The sequence below is a fragment of the Copadichromis virginalis genome, linkage group LG9, assembly GCF_057382275.1.
Source record: "Copadichromis virginalis isolate Kocher_CV1m ecotype Utaka linkage group LG9, C_Virginalis_male_GT1.1, whole genome shotgun sequence".
Taxonomy (NCBI): Eukaryota; Metazoa; Chordata; class Actinopteri; order Cichliformes; family Cichlidae; genus Copadichromis; species Copadichromis virginalis.
In genome coordinates, this window is record NC_140626.1 from 30636370 (window position 1) to 30654935 (window position 18566).

The window sequence follows — 18566 nt, forward strand, 5'->3', positions numbered from 1 at the left end:
AAGTCCATAAGCCACTGCTGCACTGAGATAATATTTCGTACGCAGGCAAAAGAAGTCCACTGTCCAAACTTGAAAGATGCATTTTTATGGTTTATTTTATCCAGTTTGGCAATAACAAGATCCATTTTTGTTACTTCCTGCTGCTTCTCCTGCTCTGGTAAAAAACCATGGGCCCACCCCAGTGCATGCTGGTCCTATACCAGTCTCTTTATTTATAGACACAAAATGACCCTACAGCTCTTACTGACTAATTTAACAAGGTAACATCAAACAAACAAAACAAATATTAACCTACAAATAAACTTGTAAATAAACCCCAAATATAAGTAAACTAACAACAAACTTTAACTAATTTCAAAATAAAAAAAAAAATAAGAACAAATAGCTCCAACAAGAATTATTGTCTGAAGGCCAAGAAAACTGCCCAACAGATTTATCTTCCCAAATGGATCATTATGGCTTTTGCCATACTGGGCAACTTGATTGTCATAGTTTTTTCAATCTTTATTATTCATTTATTTATTTATTTTACTTGTAATAAGTTATTACAGTCGAAACAGACAGGGGTGGGGGAGAGGACAGAGAAAGACAAAGAAAAGAGAAGCCGGGAAGAGGCTCAACAAAAGGAGAGGGGAAGAAAAACAGAGGGGAAGAGAGAGACAGAAAAGACACTAAAAATCTGCTAGATCACCTGCTGGAAATTTTGTGTTTTTGGAATAATATTTCAGCTTCTGAAAATGTGCATGAGTATGACAACACAATCTCATGCAGTCCCTCAAACATTCAACTCATGTAGAGATTCAACCATAATCAGGTCATCCTGAATAGGACTCTGACCAACTACACAATCTCAGAGAAATGGAAGCAGAAGTTTTCAGGAGGGAATTTACACATGTGAAGTTAGTGATGCTGAAGAGTCGACAAAAACTTTTAGAAAAACTAACTACCCATTTAATAAATAAAATTAATTAGTTTATTTTGTTTAAGGTTGTTTTAACTACTGTCATTGAGTCAAAAAAGACAATGGAACTGATTACTATCTTAATATGAAAGCTGCTGTAATGCTAAACATTGAATTAAACCAAAAGAATACACATTTTTCCCATTTTTTCCTAGTACATATTATCTAGTAAACATTTCTAAAATATAAGCACCTCTTGTTACACTCCATCACATACTTTCTTAATTGTCTGATTTCACCATCAACGTGGTGCCATTTAATGTTAGCTAACATGTTAGCTTTCAGGTTAAGTGCAGCTGTTTAATGCCAGGTTATTAAGAAGCAAAAGTGACAATCAGGAAAGAATAAAAGATTGAAAAGTGCTGGATTTGGTCTGTGTGCCATCTTAAAGACAAGTAAAGGAGAGGCAGCTTGAGTCTGAACCTCCGTACCTGTTTAATTATGTAGGCAGAAGCCAATATTATATGACGTTTACTCCACAGTATTGTTAAGGTTCAAATATTGAGGAAGGAGAGTACAAACAACCGTGGTCCAGAAGATCTTGGTCAAACAATTGATTTTAATGAATACACGCGTGGGAAGAATAATCTGTACGCAGACAGGAATTAATCTTCGACTTAATCAAAGCATACACAGATTTTTATAGCATCAGGGTTTGAATTAATGACGCCCCTTCATACGTCACAGACAGAATATATACATACGTCAAATCAAAACCACAATGACTTTTAACACAGTTTAAAAGAACGCTGTCTTCGTCTCGTCTGGAACACGAGCCCCACATCCTGCCAGACGCTGTTCCTCTTTCCAGAGACAAACATGACCAACTTCTCACCTATAAATGAGTCTACTAATGTGTGTGTATGTATATGTTGACCTTACATGCCCTCTCATCTCACCCGTTGCACTTCTGACCTTCTACCAGACCAGAGGCTCATCCTTATGTGTAATAACCTAACTGAAACTATATGTACTATGTTGAATAAATGTTTTAATCAAGAACCTCTACTAAGGGCTTAGTAAAAGAATATAAAAGTATAACAGACAATTTGAATAACCTAGTAATTCAAATAGCCTTGTCTAACCTGCTCAGAATAACTTAGACTCTGCTTTCACTTCTGCTTTCCCTTCTGCAAACTCTCTGCAACTTCCTGTCAGCCTGCAACTTAGTCTTTCTAAAAGACACACACAGTTTAAACCTCTGAATACAATATCAATGCTGCAGATTCTATTATTAATGCAATGGTAATGATGATGATTATTTAACAATAGCAGTAAAATAATTTCCCTGCTCCACAGTATGCAACAGAAAACCTGCTTGATTTCATAGTTCAGCAAGTAACCATTGACATCTTTCAAAATTAATTTTACTTGGTCTTCCATCTCCATTTTAAGTTTGTTTATGTGTTTGACGTTAAACCTCTTCCAATAAAGCCATAAAGCAAATTATATAAAAGCTTTATAAATCAAGAAATTATATAATCATTTTGACAAAAAAAAAAAAAAAAGATCCAGTTCAGAGTTCAGAGCCAAAAGACATTAAAACTGACTCTGTTTCTTTGTGTTTCAGGATATTCAGGAGCTATTTTAGGAGGGGTGATTAGACCTATTGTGGTTACAGAAGAAGCAGTAGGCTTCATGCTGTATAAAAGCAGAAGAGGTAAATGACGTTCTCCCTTCACTTTGCAGTTCATTTTCTTTATGTTATCTTTACTGATGATCATATCTTCTGGATTCAATTCCTCAGAGCAACAACGTAAAGACAGCGAAACGCATACCGAATTTCCCAGAGGAACCCACCCGAGGGATTAATAAAGTTTTATCTCATCTTTTATCTTATCTTACATGAGAAAATCTGTTTGAACTACTCTGTAAAAAATCAGTTGTTTGAAAACAGTGTTATGGTCATGAAGATACAATCAGATGTCTATAATGACTCTAATTAAACGGCTGTCTAGTCACAATGATTTAATAGTGTGTCAGGCTGAAGCAGCATTCAACAACATCCATGACATGAAAAAACAGAAAGCCTCTTTCTCTTTAGATTTGAAGGCACAGTCAATAAAACCAACTCAAAGTATACGTAGCAAAAGCATTATTAATTTGGAAAATTAAGCAGCTTTGATCAAAGCATTGTGTCTTTAAGGCATAAAGACAAAATGAAAGATATAATTATTATGGGTTTTTCATTGTCCGAAATGTTCATAGTGAGGCATTGCAACCTTAAGTTTTTTCAAAACTTTTGTATCATTATTTTCGCAAAGACAGCAAACTGACCTAAAACATTCAACCGGGATATTGAGAAATGAAATAATTTACTATTTTACTCCAAACTTTAACTTTTATTTTTCTGTTATCTCTTCTGTTTTCTTTTGTCGTTGTTATTGATTTAAAAACAAGTTACCAAATTCCACCAATTCCAAAATTTTAAATGTTTCAAAGGTATGCCCTCTCCCATGCTCCCAGAATGTGGGTGTGAATGCCAGAACACTCTGGAATGCATACAACGTCTCTGCAGACTACTAAGGATCAAACCTCTATCAATCTACAACTAATTATAAAACTCTAAGCATAGATAAGTAGATATTTCTAAGCATAAATGATAATCAACAATACAAATCCAACAGTAATACTGTACTATAGAAAATCTGCCTACACTGCTGAGCTCTGTATTCATTTTAGACATGTGCTCATAATGTCTCATGAATATAAAACATTTTTCAGATCATACAGTAATGAAAGTGTCATTTTCGCTGGAGGGCTAGTGAACTCAAAAGCAGATGAAAAGAATAGTGAGGAACTTCCAGTGTTCATCGCAAAACTGCTGAGATATGGGACAGAGGTCAGCACCTCAGTGCTGGGCTGCACCAGTGAGTAGGAGTGGGGTGAAGCATTCCTTCAGAGTGTGAGTTGTTTTTTGAACAATCTCTAGGGATTTGCTCCGACAGGCTCTTCCAATAAGAACACAGAGGGAGACATGAGGTGGAGAAAAAGACGATCAAGTACTTGTGGGAAAATCAAGCTACAAAACTGACTTGTCACATCACTGGATAAGCTAAGAGCAAAAACACATGAGTCTAGTATGTTATAAGAAAAAGTTAAAAGAAGACAAAGCTCTGAAAAAAAATCTTATATTTGTGTTTTGTCCAATTTTTGTAACAATTCACAGATTACCCATAAACACGTTGCATGGAGGGAATCGTAACATTACTGTACTGAAAAGAGGACTGCTGTGGAAAACAATAATGAATCTGTGTATGCCTGATTATGCCTGACAGTTTCAGACCATCACAGTGACGAAGTCTTAGCCAGTTCTCTCAAAGATAAACATCCCTGCTTGTGTGAAACCGAGCAGTGACTCTAGAGGAAACATTTTAATGGAGAATATCTTTCAGGTAAACTCTGAGAACAGATTATCCAAAAAAACAAACAAAACAAAAACTAAGAAAAATAAACCCACCTGACAAACTCTGGACTGCAATTTAGAAGAACGTCAAACACAACCATGTGTGTTAAAATGCTCTGGTGTCTCTGGTGGATACTTTTGTTATGCAGAAGTATATATTTTTTTATTTCTTTAATTGTTAAAACATATACTGAATTATTATCAAGGTTTAACTGAATAGCAGCTTATACAGACACAGTTTTTTAATTAAAGTACATTTTAGCTACTTTTTCTTTACGATAGAAAATCTTCCTAACTGCTTTAAATAAAAATAGAAAATAATTTTAACAGCACAAAAAGATAAAAACAATGTAAATGTAGCTAATACAGGTAATGTATCAGGTATGTTGGGAAGTTCCAACATGGCCTCAGGCAAGTATGAAATGCCTTTAAAAGAATGCACGAATCATTAAATCCTATTCTCCTTGGTGAAAGCACTGTGCCAAAACCTCAGTGCCTTATTTTTTTGTCGATTGTTGTGGTTCATCCAATTCAGTTCAGTTCAATTCAGTGTTATTTATATACCAACAGATCACAACAACAGTTGCCTCAAGTCACTTGGATGCTGACTATTTCAAGAGGAGGCGAGAAAAGCATCGACTAGCACAATTTGCTGTCACCACTGTGGGGAAAGGACTGAGTTCAAAATTCTGCTGTGTTATTGCAGCATATCGGACGAGTCACAAAAAGTCACAAGCATCAAAATTAAGAATTTCTGGTCCTCCATACAAGACACAACAACAATCACTAGCACAGAAATGAAAGCATGTTACTTCAATATCTGTAGACGATCATGGTTAAAAACAACAAATGCAAAACAAACTTTGTACCAGTGGCTCAATATTCCATCCATCCATCCATCTTCATCCGCTTTATCCGAGGCCGGGTCGCGGGGGCAGCAGCCTAAGCAAAGAGGCCCAGACCTCCCTCTCCCCAGCCACCTCCTCCAGCTTATCCGGGGGAATACCAAGGCGTTCCCAGGCCAGCCGAGAGATATAATCTCTCCAGCGTGTCCTGGGTCTGCCCCGGGGCCTCCTCCCGGTGGGACATGCCTGGAACACCTCACCCAGGAGGCGCCCAGGGGGCATCCTTGTCAGATGCCCGAACCACCTCAGCTGGCTCCTTTCGATGTGGAGCAGCAGCTGCTCTACTCTGAGCCCCTCCCAGATGGCCGAACTTCTCACCCTATCTCTAAGGGAGAGGCCAGCCACCCTTCGGAGGAAGCTCATTTCTGCCGCTTGTATCCACGATCTCGTTCTTTCGGTCACTACCCACAGCTCGTGACCATAGGTGAGGGTAGGGACGTAGATCGACCGGTAAATTGAGAGCTTCGCTTTTACACTCAGCTCCCTCTTCACCACGACGGACCGGTGCAGCGTCCGCATTACTGCAGCTGCAGCCCCAATCCGTCTGTCGATCTCCGGCTCCCTTCTCCCATCACTCGCGAACAAGACCCCGAGATACTTGAACTCCTCCACTTGGGGCAGGAACTCATCCCCGACCCGGAGTGGGCACTCCACCCTTTTCCGGCTGAGAACCATGGCCTCAGATTTGGAGGTGCTGATCCTCATTCCCGCTGCTTCACACTCGGCTGCGAACCGCTCAATATTCTCTGAGAAAGTAAATTGGATCTGTTTTTTCTTTACTTCGAGCAGTGGAGAGCTCATTTACCCTTTAACTAAGAACTAAAATCATCCGTAATGTGGCGATGACAGCATCACACTGTGGTAGTAACGTGATGCTGCGGGTTAACGAGGTACTGCACGTTTACAGTTAGTAACTGCAGGTTCACGTGACTGTGAGGTTTTGTTACAAGTTGTTGTCGCTGGTGCAGCTGCTGAGGTTTAGCAGTTTCATTTAACACATTTTCCTGAATCTATTTCTAGTTTACTTTTTTCTCTGAGCTTTTGAACTAAACGTTTTCGCTTTTGTTTGTTCATCTTTATCAAACACTTCTTTCACAAGAAACACTGTGGAGGGGTCTTTTGCGTTAAGAGATTTGATTGGACAATCCAGTGTCAGTACTGGAAATAAACCAATGGGCTGTTTAGGTGCTCGTAGGTCCTTTATGCAAGAATCTAAATTTCTTATTGAAGCTCATCAGAAAAACTAGAAACTTTCTACCTGCACTCCAAGCTTCTCGAGATCTTGGAGGAATGACACGCTCCTTCCCATCCGTAGGCGGAGCTTTCGCATTTTGTTTTTCTCATGTCTGGAACGAACGTCTGGAGCGCAGTGACTCACATGCACAACACATGTGGAGCTACTTCACGGAGTACTAAATCCTGCCTCGTACTGTTCTCCGGTGGGTTTCTGCACACAGGCTGTCGGGAGAGTTATGAAACTAATGTGTGGGTGAGTGATTCTCATTTTCTTGTTCCTCGCTGTGGTCTGACTGGGTGTGATTTCATACTTGCTGTTTTAATTTTAAGTTTCTGGCCGTCGTAGGACAATTTAGATCTAACTAACTCTGTTACTTGTGAACCAGATTATCTGGTTCTAGGTTTGAGACTGTTAAACTCTGCACATTGACATACATTTTAAAAAATAGTCTGTTTTAATCGACACATTTGTTTGTTTGTTGTGGGGATTTCTGATACAGCACCTGAAAAAGTAATGAAATCAGCACACATCTGGGATGTTGTAGAAAATAAACGAATCACCGAAACATATAAAACATTTTTGTTTAATGGCTCGCGTTTCTGTCTTTGTGAGACATAAAATTTAAAATGAATAACTTATTTGTTGGATGTTTCTTTTGCAGACCAAGTAGAAAAACGTTGGAATCATTAACAAATGCATTACACTGCTAACACTGTTTTGGCTTTTCTCGATGTAAATTCCATTTCATTCCTTCAGCTGCTTTGGGGCATTTTCTATTTTCAGGACATATTCCTGAGATTTTTCTGACTTCCATCTACTCATATCTATCTGAAATCTTCCTATTTAGGTTATGCTTGCTTGATGTCTTACATACCACTAACTGGGAAAATGTACATAACGTTGCTACAGTCTGTATTGGACTTTCTTTTTGAAGAACTTATAATAATCATTCAGTTTTTTTCAACTGTAGAAAGAGATTTGTCCTCTGTGTTGCATAGTTGGATTTGTTTTGCAGATTTTTCTGTTGTTCTGTGTGTGAACTGAACTGTTGCAGTTAAAAGAACTGAAAAGGGCAATGACTGTTAACAGCATTTCTTTTTTCAGCATTTGTTTTTTCTTCCTTGTATTTCAGGCATGTTCAAACTTGACTTAAAGGAATGAAAAACCTGCCTATCTGGATGTAACTGCCACCATTTTTTTCTGTTCACTGCTGCACCGTCACATGAAATCTTAGAGAAATATGATCAGGGTCTCCTGCACTATGTTTTTGGTGGTCGTGGAGTTTCTGTGGATACTGAGAGTTTCCCGAGCAGGTAAGTGAAGCAAATACCAGAGCAGCATGATGCCAAAATATTTACTTTGCTTTAACTTGCCCTTGATATCACAATATATTCAACTCTTAAGTGTTAATGAAGTGAAACTTTGCTATTTGACTGAGTTTATTAAATCACTACCAAGTATGTACAAGCGTATGCACATATTAATGCACATGACATAAAAGCAGCATTATCATAACAAATATACAGCTTTCTTACTTCTTACATCACTATATTTATATAAATCTGTAATTCCCTTGTAATTCAGCAGATTATAAAAGACAATTCTTACATTTTAGTTTCCATGGAGCAAAGGTAATGTCAAAATATTTTGCTTATCTCAAGCAAAAGGCTGAATGGAAATAATAAAACTTTATACAAGCAGATCTGTAAAACAACAATTTGTAATTTTTAATGGACCAGTTGTAACCACAAGCCACTGTTTTCCAGTTACGGGTCCACAGGGACACATAATGAGACTGAAGTTGTTTAGTTGATCACATTAGCCTGTATGAGAGGTTTGATATTCACACTGTTATCTGTATGTTGAAAACAGTCGCCCAATGTTAGTCTCTGCTTCTCCTGCCGAGACACAAATGACACTAACAGGACAATAATTAAAAGTAAATATCTGCTGTAAATTAAATGTCATCTCCCACTAACACAGTCTTTAACTGATTCTCAGACTCTCAGGTCTCCTGTATTTTTATGGAGAGATGCATCTTGCCGTGCAGCTTCCATGGCAGTTCTGAACCTGTTGTCCACTGGTTTAAGACAGAAGGAAACCTTCGTGTCCATTCATACTACGGTGACCAAGACCAGCTTGTAATACAACACCAGCGCTTCAGAAGTAGGACTTCACTTTTCAAGGATCAGGTCTACAGAGGAAATGCCTCACTCCAGCTGACAGAGGTGAACGTTCAGGATGAGGGGAGATACCAGTGCTACACCAGCACCATCAGTGGAAACACAGAAATGTTCATCATCCTGAATGTGGACGGTAAAGAAATAAATATATAAAATGAAAATCAAGTGGCACCTTCTATGGAGTCAAAGCATCATGAATATACATTTATTTTAACTAGCGCTGTCAGCGTTAATGTTGTTAAAATAACATTTACACCATAACCGCATTAACGGGGCAAATCTCCGTTAGTGAGTAAGCGCGGATCGCCCTGTGCATGGGAGTGCACACAAACAGAGATTTGCCCCGTTGATGCGGTTATGGTGTAAATGTCATTTTAATGAGATTAACGCTGACAGCACAAGTTTTAACACTTATTTGCACATATGAAGTAAATAACAAGTAAATACCAACAACACAACACTCACAAGCTAACGGATGCAAATTTGGGTGTGCGGGCAGGTGGCACGGACCTGTTTTGTTTTGTTTTTTGTTTTTGTTTTGTTTTTGTTTGTTTGTTTTGGGGGGCGGGTTACAATAATGGCAGCTAATCGGGATACTACATGGTTGTGAAAAGATGGTCACACATCTTCTCCAATAAATACAGTACTGGTGGAGCCTGGAAGATGAGGTCAGGGTTCCAACCTTATGTGTTGGTCTAAATCCTCTGTTGATTGAGAATACTGTATTTTAAAATACTTAAAATATATATCCAGTTATTACCCCTGGTTCTATCAGCACCAGAGCAGAATGACGGAGTTAGGTTAGACTCACTTTGTTATTTCATTTTTTTAAGGGAAAAGACTAATGCTGCCACATTTACACCCCTACACAACAAATTCAAGCATAAACAACCTAAAACCACATCACAAACCCGTTTGCACAATAACCATAAACGTACAGTAGACTCATATCAAGTAGTTCATGTCTTAAAGACCATCTCATGAACTGATGATATTTTTTTACTTATACAAGGGGTTGCCAGCTTTCAAAAACCGACTCGTATGTTCTCCAAAATAAGTGTCCTCCTCAGTCATGCTGCTACATTTGGTGTACATGCTCTAATTTACTATTAACTAAATAATTATAATGGACTTGGTTGTTACCATAATAATGTGGGTTTTTTACATTGTCATCACCAAATCATTTGACTTCATCTTGACTTATAGTTGTAAAAGTGTGTCAGCACAATTCAGCTGAGAGGCAAAGGGACCATTTTGGGGTTAGAAGCCCCAGAGCCTGTGTGTAACACCAGGGCTGAGACGTAGTATTTTAATATCACACTTCAAATTATGAAAAGAATACGATACATGCTATGTCATTAATTAATAACTATATTTTGAAATGCTGCGTCAAAAAACTATGACAAATTCTATATTTTATTGTGGTCTGAGATTCACAAATTACACATTTTTTGTTGAATTAAATCATGTTAACTTGAAATAAACAGAAAAGACTAGTTGAGACAACAAACTCTCTTTCTGACCTTTTTAGTAAAGTTTTTTCTTTTTCAGCTCCAGTCCACTTCAAATACATAAAAAATATATGACACATGCTACATCATTAATCATTATCTGTATTTTGAAATGCTGTGTCAAACACTAAGACAAATGCTATATTTTACTGTGGTATGAGATTCAAGAATTACATGATTTTTGTTAAATTAAATCATGTTAACATGAAATAAACAGAAAAGACAAGAAAATCTCTTTCTGACTTTTTTAGTAATTATTTTTCTTTTGTTTTGTTTTTTTTTCTTCTTTTTTTCAGCTCCAGTCCGTAAAGTCGATCTCCAACAAGTAGGACAAAGGATCACCTGCAGCTCAGAGGGGATCTACCCTAAACCTGAGATCACCTGGTCCACCAGCCCTTCATCCAGCATCACCAACAACAAAACAACAGTCCATCAGACTGAGCAGCAGCTTTACAACATCACCAGTTCTCCGATACTTCCAAACAGTGACATGGATCTGAATTACAGCTGTGTAGTCAGCACTCGCAGAAACAGGAAGAGCGCAACCTTCAGGCAACAAGGTGAGTTTAACATCTCATTTGGAAAATAAGAGTTCCACCTTTTAAAATCTTCATTTAGGTTTGAAAAGTTGTTGAAGTCATTTTGTTCTTTTCTTAAACGTTAGACCTTACTTTTTTGTATTTCATGTAATCAAAGGAAATATTAGTCTATCCTTCAGAGTTTGGTGTCTGAGGATAAGTCTCTACAGATATTAAAGAAATTAAGTCACGTTGTAATGAGTCATCAGCTTATACACACTAGAAAGGTGAAACCAAACATTTTAAATCAGAATCAAATAAAAAATGGGTTTTTTTGTGTTTGCATCTGTTTTTTCAGGATTAGTGACTGAGAGCCAGTCTGAAACAATAATCCACTGTTCCCCCTCACACACCCCTGTAACAAACCTCATCTGGAGATTCGACCACAGTCAGATCATCCTGACAAAGACTAACAGTCAGTACACAGTCTCAGAGGAGTGGAAGCAGCATGTAAAGGACGTGTCAGAGTCAGGCAGCCTCACACTGCAGGACTTATCCTCAGATCAGGAGGGAACATACACGTGTGAACTCGCTGATGCTGTGGAGGCTAAAATAACTAATATCCTTGTGAAGATCAATGAAGGTAAATTAACATCATTATTTTCCTTTTTATGGGTGTAAGCATAGCAAAAAAAAAACACTGCAATTTTTGAATATCAGATATCAGTGGGGAAAATGTTTTGCTCGATACCGTTACTGATATAACTGAGTAATCTGTCAGGAACACTGTCAATATTTTGTTTTGTTTTTTTAATAAAAAAGTTTTTCCCCGCGTGTGATGATGATGGTGGAGTGGACTGAGCTGATCAAACTGACTCTTTTCTTCCCTCCTTTTTAAAGATTAATATCACAGACATTTTTATATTCCCTGGTCCACATTTATTTACAATTTATTTACCTGTTGCCATGGTGAACTGTGCTAATAAAGCTCCATTGATGATGTTTTGCTGCCAGACTCAGAGTTGTTCATCTCACAGCTAATAAACTCAAAATGCATTTTTAAATTCTTCCAAGGAAAAAAATCAGTTATCTGACCTCTTTTTCATTTCAGGGAATTCATCTAATGTTGGAGCAATCGTAGGAGTGGTCATTGCAGTCATTGTAGTTTTGGGCTTATTAGTAACTCTCCTGGTACTGCGGAATAATCAGGTAAAAAGACATTTTACACACAGTATTTAATTCCATCTTAATATTGTGTTTGTTGTTTGAAGTGATGATTTTTCATGGTTTGTAAAACATTCCTCAGGTTACAAAGAATGTGAGAAAACTTTCAAGAGTGAAACCAGAACATGATTAAATCTTATGTCTTAAAACACAGAGCAGCTCTCTGTGAACAGTGTGGAATCTAAAGGTCTAAACTGTTCTCTGCGTTCAGTCTAGTTTCTAGTTTTTTTTTTTATATGATTTAATAAATAATTAATAGATTATTACTAATTCATTTGAATTCAGGATTGAAATTATTTCACCACTATGCATAACTGATATGTTATGGTGGAAGCTGGTGCAGCTGGAATCACTGCAGTTTATTTAAATCTGTAGAAGTTGTGCTTCATGATGAATACACAGTATGTGATTGTTTTTATTGTCATTTAACAGAAATGCTTCTTTTCATGACTCACTGAAGCCAGTTTTCCTGTGAGGAAAGAAATGCCACGTGACACCAAACAATATTTACAAGGGAGTCTTAGGGTCACGTGAAGGTAAAATAATGTTTTATCAGTTTTTACACTAAAAGTGTCCCACAGAGTGCTGCGACTTTTGTCCAAACTTCTGCAGTATTAGAAAAAAACCTCAACAAGCAGACGAGTGAGGACTTTGATGCTGGGAAGGAAACAGAAAGAAGAGTCTGTCTCCTGAATTCAAACTGGGAGCTGGTTCCACAGGAGAAGATTCTGAAAGCTGGTATTGAAATGTTTTTTCATCTGTAATTATTTTTTCCATGTAATTCTCAAAGCAGTATTAATATGTTCAGTTTAATGAGTACAGTTTACTTTCGATTTTTTAAATATTTTAAAAAACATTTTCAATGCCAACTTTGAATGCTCACATTGTTTCTGGAATCAAATTAGGAGCTGAAATAATTTTGTCTCTCATGTAAACTCAACAGGAACTTTCATAGATGGTAAACCTGCTTTATATCTGTTTTTTGAAGTCATCTGGCTAACTCGTGATTTCAGTGTGAATGGTACCACAGTTTGAGCACTTTTCATGGATGTTTTTATGTATTAGACTCTTGTTTCTACTCTGGATTTAAACAGTAAAGACAAAAGCAGGGATAGATGAACTGGAACAGAGGCAGCTGCTATGTAAGTGACCAGTACAGTTGTGGCCAAAAGTTTTGAGAATGACACAAATATTAGTTTTCACAAAGTTTGCTGCTAAACTGCTTTTAGATCTTTGTTTGCAGTTGTTTCTGTGATGTACTGAAATATAATTACAAGCACTTCATATGTTTCAAAGACTTTTATTGACAATTACTCTCAATCACCTTCTGGGCCAAATCCTGACTGATAGCAACCCATTCTGTCATAATCACTCCCTGGAGTTTGTCAGAATTAGTGGGTTTTTGTTTGTCCACCCGCCTCTTGAGGATTGACCACAAATTATCAATGGGATTAAGATTCCAGGCCATGGACCCAAAATTTCAACGTTTTGGTCTCCGAGCCACTTAGTTATCATTTGTCTTATGGCACGGTGCTCCATCGTGCTGGAAAATAATTCCAATAATTCTTCACCAAACTGTTGTTGGATTGTTGGAAGAAGTTGCTGTTGGAGGCTGTTTTGGTACCATTCTTTATTCATGGCTGTGTTTATGGGCAAAATTGTGAGTGAGCCCACTCCCTTGGATGAGAAGCAACCCCACACATGAATGGTCTCAGGATGCTTTGCTGTTGGCCTGACACAGGACTGATGGTAGCGCTCACCTTTTCTTCTCCAGACAAGCCTTTTTCCAGATGCCCCAAACAATCGGAAACTGGCTTCATCCGAGAATATGACTTTGCCCCAGTCCTCAGCAGTCCATTCACCATACTTTCTGTGGAAGATCAATCTGCCCCTGATTTTTTTTTTTTTTTGCAGAGAACTGGCTTCTTGCTGCCCCTCTTGACACCAGGCCGTCTTCCAACAGTCTTCGCCTCACTGTGCATGCAGATGCGCTCACACCTGCCTGCTGCCATTCCTGAGCACGCTCTGCACTGGTGACACTCTGATCATGCAGCTGAGTTCTTTTTAGGAGACAATCCTGGTGCTTGCTGGACTTTCTTGGACGCCCTGAAGCCTTCATATCAAGAATTGAACATTTTTCCTTGAAGTTCTTGATGATCCTATAAATTGTTGATTTAGATGCAATCTTAGTAGCCACAATATTCTTGCCTGTGAAGCCATTTTTATGCAGCGCAATGATGGCTGCACGCGTTTCTTTGCAGGTTAACAATGGAAGAACAATGATTTCAAGTAGGGCTGGGTATCGTCACTGATTTCTAGAATCGATTCAATTCCAATTCACAAGGTCCCGAATCGATTCGATCCACGATTCAATTTAATTCAATTCGATTCGATATGAATCTGGGAAATTTTGACAGTCATAAATATGATAATTCAGATAAGTACATTTACATATTTTTGTATCTATTAAAAGGAAGCTGACACACGCAAGACTTTATCAAAGGTGTGAGCATCACAGCAGAGGCCTTTGTGTCAAAGTAGCTGAAAATAAAACACAGAAAAACATGAAGGTGATTTTCCTGTTCTGGGATTTTATAAAAATTATCTGCAGTACATCAAAAATGAAAGAAAACCATTAATCAACACATGAACATTACCTCTGAAGTTACAGCGGTTTTATTAGAGACACGGCTAAGCGTTTTGCATTTTGCTTAATTTTAAAAAGTTTAAATTTGTTCAATATTGAACAGCAGAAATTAGGTTTACTTTTCGGAAGTAAGTAAAAGGGGGAAAAAAACGTCGGCCGACAGCGCTGTAAACAACGGTAGACTTGTGCGTAACAAGCAAGCGAATAATGCAGAAAAGAGAGAGAGAGAGAGAGAGAGAGAGAGCTGTGCATGAAGTGTGATTTTTATCCTGAAAAGTCAGCAAAAGTCAGAGGGAATTCATGACGATGTTTATGTGAAGCGTAGTTTGGATCTTCTTTTGCTGCTGGCTCGGTCAATATTGTTTGGAGAGAGATAAAACTAACAGCCATATGATCAGCGCAAAAAGGGCCTAAACACACAGCGCGACCCGCGGATCAGAATCAGCAGCTGTCGGCTTTCAGCCCCGACCGTGTCCGTGCCGTCGGGTGAGAAAGGCGACATCTCACTGATTCTGATCCGCGGGTCGCGCTGTGTGTTTACGTCTTTGTGCAGAAGCCATGTTCCTGCTCTCATTTACTGTCTTAGCTGTTTGGTAGTTGTTGAAATTTTGTGATCTTTCACCTGAGATTCTGGCATTTCGGACAAAATAAATTAATATTAAAAAATCGTTTCAGGATTTTAATGAATCGATTTTACGTTATCCAAGCCAGAATCGATTTTAATCGATAAATCGATTATAAAAACCCACCCCTAATTTCAAGCATCACCCTCCATTTAATTTCAATTCAATTCAATTCAATTTTATTTATATAGCGCCAAATCACAACAAAAGTTGCCTCAAGGCGCTTCATAGATACAGAGAAAAACCCAACAATCATATGACCCCCTATGAGCAAGCACTTTGGCGACAGTGGGAAGGAAAAACTCCCTTTTAACAGGAAGAAACCTCCGGCAGAACCAGGCTCAGGGAGGGGCGGGGCCATCTGCTGCGACCGGTTGGGGTGAGAGAAGGAAGACAGGATAAAGACATGCTGTGGAAGAGAGACAGAGGTTAATAACAGATATGATTCAATGCAGAGAGGTCTGTTAACACATAGTGAGTGAGAAAGGTGACTGGAAAGGAAAAACTCAATGCATCATGGGAATCCCCCAGCACTCTACACCTATTGCAGCATAACTAAGGGAGGATTCAGGGTCACCTGGTCCAGCCCTAACTATATGCTTCAGCAAAAAGGAAAGTTTTAAGCCTAATCTTAAAAGTAGAGATAGTGTCTGTCTCCTGAATCCAAACTGGAAGCTGGTTCCACAGAAGAGGGGCCTGAAAACTGAAGGCTCTCCCTCCCATTCTACTTTTAAATACTCTAGGAACAACAAGTAGGCCTGCAGAGCGAGAGCGAAGTGCTCTAATAGGGTGATATGGTACTACAAGGTCATTAAGATAAGATGGGGCCTGATTATTTAAGACCTTGTATGTGAGGAGCAGGATTTTGAATTCAATTCTGGATTTAACAGGAAGCCAATGAAGGGAAGCCAAAACAGGAGAAATATGCTCTCTCTTTCTAGTCCCTGTAAGGACTCTTGCTGCAGCATTTTGGATTAGCTGAAGGCTTTTCAGTGAGTTTTTTGGACATCCTGATAATAATGAATTACAGTCGTCCAGCCTGGAACTAATAAATGCATGAACTAGTTTTTCAGCGTCACTCTGAGACAGGATATTTCTAATTTTAGAGATGTTGCGCAAATGGAAGAAAGCATTTAACATGTCAGGTCTGCCATTCTAACCCAATCAGCCTGACATGATGATCTCCAGCCTTGTGCTCGTCAACATTCTCACCTGAGTTAAGAAGACGATTACTGAAATGGTCTCAGCAGGTCCTTTAATGACAGTGCAGTGGTAAGGGGTTTTTTTTGGGATTAAGTTCATTTTCATGGCAAAGAAGGACGATGCAATTCATCTGATCACTCTTCATAACATTCTGGAGTGTATGCAAATTGCTATTATAAAACTTAAGCAGCAACTTTTCCAATTTCCAATATTTATGTAATTCTCACCACGACTGTATACTCTTGAAGGAATCACATCCTGACTCACTATTGATCACATCTGGACGTTCACTCGGAGAGACTCTGCTTCAGTTACAAATACACTGGGTGCCCCCATCAGCTCATTAAAGGGGGTACCCATGAAAACCATTCATGGTGTTTTCAAGAGAATTAAAATATTTTAATCAGCTTTCTACAGTTTTACATTTCAGTTATTTCATATGAAATATGTCTGTTTAATGTGAGGTAGATGTGGACACTGACTTTGTTGCTCCTTGGCTGTTATGGTACAGTGCAGCTTTTTGAGTTTATTATCTAACACTTAATGAAAATACTTATTCAAAAAATATTTGTGTTTATAATTACTTTTATTATATTTTGTTGTATATATATTTTTGCCAAATACAGTATGTTTCACACTTTCAGGTCTGGTCTCTGTTGTTGATTATGTTCTATAGATTTAAATAGCTTAGACTTTTTCATTTTTGTAACACCACCTGGTAAATCAGTCCAACTGTAATCCAAGTGTGATTTTGGAGGAAAGACAGACAGTGTTTTTGTTTTTCAAATCAAATCACTTTTATTATCACATGTGCAGGTACGCTGGTACATTACATGCGAGTGAAATTCTTGTGTGCGAGCTTCACAAGCAACAGCGTTGCGCAAAAATACAATAAAATAAAACAAGCAAAATATAAGGACGGCTAAATCTTTTCCTTCGATAAAGATCGATGTCAAGCAAACAACTACGGGATACAACTGAAATACTTATTCACAACATCTTAATTATATACGTAAAATAAGACAACCGAAACATGTCGAACCCCAGAAGCAAAAGCTGAGATACAGATGAAAGGCTGCTGAACACGGATGCACAGCAGACGAGGAGGAGCTCGGTGGATAGATTCATGTTTATATAACTGCTCGATCATATATTAAGTCAGAAGTAGGACTTCACTTTCCAAGGATCAGGTCTCCAGAGGAAACGCCTCACTCCAGCTGACAGAGGTGAACATTCAGGATGAGGGGAGATACCAGTGCCACACCAGCACCATCAGTGAAATGTTCATCATCCTGAATGTGGACGGTAACAAAACTCTTTTTAAAAAGAGAGGAAAGACTAAAGCTGCCACGTTTACAGCCTACGCAAGAAATTGAACCACAAACAACATCTTGAACCCGTATTATTAACTAAATAATTATAATAGTCTGAGTTGTTACTACAATACCTAATCAGTGATGTGGTTATTCAGCATTGTCATTCCCAAATCATATGACCTCTGACTCTTGACTCATAGTTGTTAAAGTGTGTCAGAGGAATTCAGCTGAGAGCCAAAGGGACTTTCTGAGGTTTGAAGCCCCGAGGCCTGTCTGTGACACCAGGACTGATCCAGAGTCATTTTTATAACACTTCAAATACATAAAGAATACATGACATGTTACATCATTAATCATTATCTGTATTTAGAAATGCTTTGTCAAAACACTAAGACGAATGTTATATTTTACTGTGGTCAGATTCAGATTCAATTTTCAGAAAAGGAAAATTGTGACATGAAAAATCTCTTTCTGACTTCTTTAGAAATATATTTTTCTTTTGGTTTTTTTTAATTCTTAGAGGGGTTTTTTCAGCACCAGTCCGTAAAGTTAATCTCCAACAAGTAGGACAAAGGATCACCTGCAGCTCAGACGGGATCTACCCTCACCCTGAGCCCACCTGGTCCACCAGCCCTTCATCCAGCATCACCACCAACAACACAACAGCCCAATAGACTGAGCAGCAGCTTTACAGCATCAGCAGTTCTCTGATACTTCCAAACAGTGACATGGATCTATATTACATCTGTGCAGTCAGCACTGGCAGAAACAGGAAGAGAGCAACCTTCAGAAAAAGAGATTATACATCCATCCATCCAGTGGAACATTTTCA

The 18566-nt window shown here is 38.3% G+C and overlaps 1 protein-coding gene across 2 annotated transcripts; it reads left to right on the forward strand.

Moving 5' to 3' along the window:
• Positions 1-6563: 6563 nt before the first annotated feature.
• Positions 6564-12663, forward strand: LOC146702150 (uncharacterized). Of its 2 annotated transcripts, none has more exons than XM_085468730.1 (7): positions 6564-6761; positions 7642-7822; positions 8511-8825; positions 10500-10763; positions 11080-11364; positions 11833-11930; positions 12028-12663. In XM_085468730.1, the coding sequence occupies exons 2-7, from the start codon at positions 7750-7752 to the stop codon at positions 12076-12078; spliced, it is 1086 nt and encodes a 361-aa protein (XP_085324856.1). In that variant the 5' UTR covers positions 6564-6761; positions 7642-7749; the 3' UTR covers positions 12079-12663. The 2 variants fall into 2 exon arrangements, with proteins under 2 accessions (XP_085324856.1, XP_085324857.1); XM_085468731.1 differs by having other exon boundaries at positions 6565-6761; positions 12378-12663.
• Positions 12664-18566: the final 5903 nt, after the last annotated feature.